Source organism: Zeus faber, assembly GCF_960531495.2.
Source record: "Zeus faber genome assembly, chromosome: 18".
Classification (NCBI taxonomy): domain Eukaryota; kingdom Metazoa; phylum Chordata; class Actinopteri; order Zeiformes; family Zeidae; genus Zeus; species Zeus faber.
The window spans coordinates 28,319,206-28,326,449 of NC_137210.1; the positions used below are offsets into that span (position 1 = coordinate 28,319,206).

General features: G+C 39.6%; 1 protein-coding gene across 1 annotated transcript; it reads right to left on the bottom strand.

The window, feature by feature from the left end:
• Positions 1 to 3,425: 3,425 nt before the first annotated feature.
• Positions 3,426 to 4,589, bottom strand: LOC307243983 (zona pellucida-like domain-containing protein 1; the record flags this gene model as incomplete). The annotated part of the gene is made up of 1 exon (XM_080018954.1): positions 3,426 to 4,589. The coding sequence occupies one exon, from the start codon at positions 4,587 to 4,589 to the stop codon at positions 3,426 to 3,428; it is 1,164 nt and encodes a 387-aa protein (XP_079875080.1).
• Between the last annotated feature and the right edge of the window lie 2,655 nt (positions 4,590 to 7,244).

Sequence of the window (7,244 nt, forward strand, 5' to 3'; positions counted from 1 at the left end):
AAAGAGACATTAGAGCAGAGAGAAGGAAACGTTTTTCTAATAATGCCAAACGTCCGCTCTATATCTTCCCTTCTCAAGGATGGCTGACGACAAACCCACTTGGAGGTTTTTGTTACTTTGACGTTTTATTTAGACTGTGGGAAAGTGGAGACGGAACCATAGTGGGACACAAGCAGCACGGGGGGATTTGAAACAAATGTCAATGGACTTAACATATTACATTTATGACACTTATATTATTATTATTTTTTTATTTGCATTTTGTTGCGTCACTACTGGTACTCTGTGCAATGACAATTAGTTGAATCTAATCTTCTCAACACTAATCTTGTATTATTATTATTATTATTATTATTATTATTATTATTATTATTATTATTATTATTATTATTAATTGTATTATTATGATTATTATTCTTATTATTCTTCTTCTTCTTCTTCTTATTATTATTATTATTAATAATAATAATAATTGTATTATTATTATTATTATCATTATTATTATTATTATTATTATTATTAATAATAATATTTTTATTATTATTATTATTATTATTATTATTTTATTATTATTATTATTATTATTATTATTATAAGTACCATTGACATTTGGACATTTGGCATTTGGATATCATACTACTATTATACTATCATACTAATAATAATAATAATAATTATAATTATAATAATAATGATTAAAATAATAATAATAATAATAATAATAATAATAATAATAATAATAATAATAATAATAATAATAATAATAATAATTTTTATTATCATAAGTGTAATATGTTAAGTCCATTGACATTTGGACATTTGGCATTTGGATATTTTACTACTATCATCATCATACTAGTAATAATACTACAATAATAATTATAATAATAATAATAACAATAATAATAATAATAATAATAATAATAATGATAATACTATTAATAAAACTTTAAATACAATTTCAAATAATTATAATAATGATAATAATAATAATGATATTAATAATGATTTTAATGATGATAATAATAATAATCATAATAATTATAATTATAATAATTATAATTATTATAAATATTACTTTATGTTTTATTAATAGTATTATTATTACTATGATTGTTTTTGTTATTTTTATGAAATGAATAATAATATATTTTATTATTATAATTATTATTATTATTATTATTATTAGTAGTAGTAGTAGTGGCAAATGGCATTTGGATATCATACTAATAATATTACTACTACTACTATTAATACTACTACTACTACTACTAATAAAAATAATAATAATAATTATAATAACAAAAACAATAATAGTAATACTATTGATAAAAATGTAAAATAATATTTATAATAATAATAATAATAATAATAATAATAATAATAATAATAATAATAATAATAATAATAATACAAGATTAGTGTTGCACAAGATTAGATTCAGCTAATTGTCATTGCACAGAGTACCAGTACTGAGGCAACAAAATGCATTTCTCTGCATTTTATCATCCTAGTAACTGATCTAGAGCAGCAGTGGGCTGCCATAATAATACTACAACTAATAATACTACTACAAATACTACTACTACTACTACTACTACTACTACTACTACTAATAATAATAATAATAATAATAATAATACTAAACTTCTACTTCGGTCAAATACAGGACAAAAATGATCCACTAATATTAAATGAATAATCATCATAATGATCTGAATAATAACTATAATGATGCTTTACATTAATAAAAAGGCAGTCAAATAGTTGCAATAACATTTTCTAAAATTGCATATGTTTTTATCAATGTTTTTTAATATAATTTAATAGGTAAATAGGTAAATATTCAACTAAATTTAACAATCTTTTACTAATTTGAGACATGATGATCCCAGTTTTAGTAGTTTGGGTAGATTTGGTGCAATCACCGTCTTGTTTCTATCACATTCCATCTTCAGCAGGTTTTGGTTCGGATGAAATAAAAATAAAGCTTGAAATAAAGCTTCATCACACCATTTATTTTCCATTTAAAGAACAGGGGACACAGAACAGAGGGGCTCAGCTGAGAAGGTCCAGGACCTGTACGCCTCCAGGACCTGTACGCCTCAAGGACCCTGAGGCGGGCAGGTAAGATGGTGGCGGTGACAAACTCTTTGAAGCACTTCCTCTGGCAGGAGGCTGCTCCAACGAGGCCAAAACCTCTCGCCACAACAAAAGTTTCTTCCCGTCTGCAACTGGCCTCATCAACAAGGCCCCCACCCCCACTACGCCTTCAACGAAATGAGTACTGAATAAGTACTGAATAAGTACTGTACGTCAATGAGTTACATCAACGCACATTCCTCCTTCTCTGGACTTTATCTGTGAACACTGCACATACTGCACTTACAACACTTTATACTGAACATTTGCACATTCCTGCACAAACTGGACAGCTTTGTTAAAAAAAAACAGCTTATATATTTCACCAATATTTTACAATATTTTGTTTTACATTTATGTTTCATGTACGCACTGAACACCAAGATAAATTCCTGGTTTGTGTAAACTTACTTGGCAATGAAGACTATTCTGGTTCTGATTCAGATTCTGATTCAGAAACCAATAAATTTGACATTTTCTATTTTTATTTGTGGTTTTTTGGGACATAAGTGACAAATTCGGGGCAAAAAGTAAAGAGAGAGAGAGAGAGAGAGAGACAGTGCACACTCAAAGTTACCAGGAAAATATTAGGATTAATGCTAAAAATAATGACACAAACTACTGTACGCGTGTCCCCATATGCGTATAAACTTGATTAATTGAATATTAGTATATGTGTTATTTGCGTGTCTGGAGTGTGCTTTGCGGGTGTGTGTAGTGGATGAAAAAGGTGAAATCACATTAATTCGGGAATAAAAGACGGGTGTGGATTGGGGAAGCGCTTTTCTTTATTGCTGGGTTGCCAAGGCCATGCCAGAGATTCAATAAATTACAAACATAGTATGAAAAGGTGCTGTGACTTCACTCTTCAAACATCCCAAACACATTCACACAAATAGAATATGTTTGGACCATTTTGTTCTACTTTTTCTCCAGGATTCTATTTTTCCCCCTGTTTTGTTTTTGTTCGTTTGTTTTTGAATATCGAGTCAAGCTGACACATACATGCTATAACACAGCTTCAGTTTTTCTTTGTCCATATGTTAAGCAAGCAATTTCTAAAACTAAGTCTACTCCATTCGCCATCTGCTAACGATACGCTGCTAAACTACCTTTCCAGTGGGAACACCCAGGTTTGGCTACAATGGAGGACGAGGACTCCCATTAGAACAGAAAGGATAACCACAGGCCTGTCCTCCACCAGGAAGTGAAGCCACTTCAGAGTGTTAAGCATGGACCCCCGGGGCCGCGTGTCTGCATTTCAGCTCCTGGAAACTTCTTTTCTAGGTCCTGAGCTTTTTGTACAAGACGACCGCCGCGCACAGGGCGACGGCGCAGGCGATCGCCAGGATACCCACGGCCACACCCAGCCCCACCGCGGTGTCGCCCTCCTCCGCGCCGGCCAGGGGCTCCTCCTTGGACTGCACGGCTTCAGCCTTGGTGATGATCTGCGGGGAGGTAAGGGTGTGCAACTCGGTGAGGTTGGCGGTGGCGTCGTCGTAGCTTCTCTTCCTGCGGTTGGAGCACTGCTTGAAGATGCTGCAGGTGCTGATCTCGCACAGCCGGGTGATGCAGTGCAGGTAATAGGTGGAGATGGTCTGGTTCTGCTGCTCAATGAAGCGGAAGGCTGGGAAGAAGAAGCGGGCGCTCTGGCTGTCCCCGTTCTCAATTATGGTGGTCATCTGGTCCCTCGAGCAAGGCACAAACAGGTTGAAGAAGCTGGAGTTGCTGGGCAATGGGGAGATGGATGCGTAGCATCGGTCCAGCATGACGTGGTACTGGCCCGTCAGGTTGGTGGCCTTCACCTCCACATACACGTCTGTCCGCAGTTCGATCCCCAGCGTGGGCATCTGTAGAGACTGGGTGTAGGTGGCATCGGTGAAGAGATCCAGGCCCAAGGTGCTGATGAAGCTACCATTGTTGTCCTTCAATGAGATGGAGGAGGCCGACACGTCCACCTGGGTGTTGTTGATCAGGTACTCTAGGGGGTAAGCGCAGGAGTAGTAGTACTTGAGCTCAGCGTTGTAGGTGATGGTGCCCGTGGTGGGGTCGCTGGAGCGCACCACGCCGCTGATATTGACTGTCTGGATGTTGGAGAAGTCGGAGAAGATGCCCGTGCCGGGGGCACTGGTGGTCCTGAAGACGCTTCCGCAGGCATGAGTGGTGTTCAGGGGGAAGTTGAACCTGGCGACGGGCGGATCGGCGGTCTCGTCCAGGTATCCCCTGCAGGGGGAGTCCAGTATGTGGTTGAGGATCAGCAGGGACTCGTTGTAGCCGGTGTAGATAGCCGGACATATTTGGATCGCCAGACTAATGGAGGACGTGCCACATTGCACTGAGATGTCCGTGATCTCCGGCCGTCTCAGGTGCACTCCGCAGTCACTCAGCGAGAGCTGACTACTTCTGCTTACCGCTGTGACTAAAAGTAATAGCAATTCAAAAATCATTTTGGTCCTGCAGCTTGTCTTTGAATGTTGTCAAGGTCGGAGCTGAAGTGCCTGTAGCCGGTGGCAATGCCCTCAGAGCTCTGAAGTTGTTAGATATCAGGGACCTTGACCAGGTTTTTATAGGTGAGCTTGCCCCCTACGATTGGCCCAAAACAAGGTCAAAGCACCTTGTAGGAACAATTGTATTGTATTGAGCGGCAGCGTTACGATGCACAGCCTACAGCCTTAGGGCAGCATTTGAAACCCCAAGGAGACCTTGTCTTCAGAAACTGAGACAATGCTCTTGTTCCTTTGTTCAAGCTTCTTAAGATAATATAGATTTCATTCCATGACCTAGTGCTTAGCCTCCATGAAGTAGGTGAGCACAGCCCTGTATGTGGCCAAGTGCATACAATGCTGCATGAAGCAAGCCGTACAATAGCGGCTTCTCTATCCGGTTCCTTTGGCTCCACTAACGACCCAGTTGGGATCCAGAGGATCAGTGTATCACTGTGCCGCTTGGCTCCCATCCTTCATTTCACTGTTGCAGGTTATGTATTTATACTTACATTACAACATTACAGCTTCACTCCACACCTCCTTGTGAAATTTTTCTTTTGGAATCATAGTGCAAATACATTCGGTGGAGACTACCTTATGTATTCTTGTACAAACTTATGTTTGTGTCTCCTGGTCACATCCATCCTTTCTATTTGAGCACTGATGCTGGTCATGGTCCATGCGCAGAAATAACAACATTATGTTTATAAATTCAAAATGCCTTTGTTTGGAATATGATTTTGTTGATTTAAATAACATTGCTGACAACATCTGGTTTCAATGAGGAATCAGTTTAATTCATCAGGACTTTAACACAAACTCGTTGTTCTGGTGACGTTTAGTGTAATACATTGTATACTACACCGCAAACAACACCGCATACTACACATCATACTACACTGTCTACTACACCATATACTACACGTATAACACACTGTATACTACACCGTATACTACACAGTATACTACACCGTTTAATACACCGTATACTATACCGTATACTACACATTACATTACATTACATTACATTGATCAGACGCTTTTATCCAAAGCGACTTACAATTGTTCAAACAGCGACGGACGCAGCCATCAGGAGCAATGAGGGGTTAAGTGTCTTGCTCAAGGACACTACAGCATGCTAGCAGGAGGAGCCTGGGATCCAACCACGACCAGCTCTACCTCCTGAGCCACCGTACACCGCGTACTACACATTATACTACACCCTCTACTACACCATATACTACACCGTATAATACACCGTATACTATACCGTATACTACACCGCATACTACACAGTATACAGTATGTTGTGCAACAGTTTTTTAGTTGGATTGTGTTTTGAGTCACTTCCTGTGTTGGAAGCAGCAGCTTGTGGTGCAGCTTGAAGGTTCTGGTTCTGGTGTCATGTGTGTCATGAGTATCGTGGTTTCATGGTGTTGTGCGTGGTGCACGGTGTATGTTGTTCAAGCCATTGTTGCTTCCTGTGTTGATGGAGGATCAGATCCTCAGCGTCGCTCTAAAGAGGAAACTGGATCCAGAGCACCAAGCCACAGAGACCACGCCCACCTCCACTTTACCTCTACTCCACCTCCACGCCACCTCTACTTTATCTCTACTCCACCTCCACACCACCTTTACTTTACCTCTACTCCACCTCTACGCCACCTCTACTCCACCTTTACTCTAATTCTACTCCACCTCTACCAGTACTCCACCTCTACTCCACTTCTACTCTACCTCTACTTTACCTGTACTCCACCTGTACTCCACCTCTACTTTACCTGTACTCCACCTGTACTCTTCCTCTACGCCTATTCTACCTCTATTCTCCCTCTACTCCACCTCTACTCTACTTCTGCTCTACCGCTACTCCCTCTATACCTTTACTCCACCTCTACTTCACCGCTACTACACTGCTACTCTATTGCTACTCCACCTGTACTCCACCTGTGCTATACCTCTTCTCTACTTCTACTCTACCTCTCCTCCCCCTCTACCTCTACTCTACCTCTACTGCACCTCTACTCCTATTCTACCTCTACCCCACCTTGTTGTCTCTTGTACATGTTCTGTCAAATATGATGTTGTTGTTTCATTCTTAGATATGTCATGTCTTAAGATGGAGTTTTTTGGCAGTGATCAGTCAGCTCCACCTCTACTCCACCTCTACTCCACCTCTACTCTTCCTCTACATTACATTACATTACATTACATTACATTTAGTCATTTAGCAGACGCTTTTATCCAAAGCGACTTACAATTATTCAAACACCGACGGACGCAGCCATCAGGAGCAATTAGGGGTTAAGTGTCTTGCTCAAGGACACTACAGCATGCTAGCAGGAGGAGCCTGGGATCGAACCAGCGACCTTTGGATTACTAGACGACCAGCTCTACCTCCTGAGCTACCATCCCCCTCTACTGTTATTCTACCTCTACTCCACCTGTTTTTGTCTCTTGTACATGTTCTGTCTTATATGATGTTGTTGTTTCATTCTTGGATATAAGTCATGTATAAAGATGGAGGTGTTTGTCAGAGGGTGGTGTCTGGACCCGGTGTGGTGTTGGCTCTGTTCCCCTCGCGGCGTTGAACCACAGCCACCGTATCTGACAAAG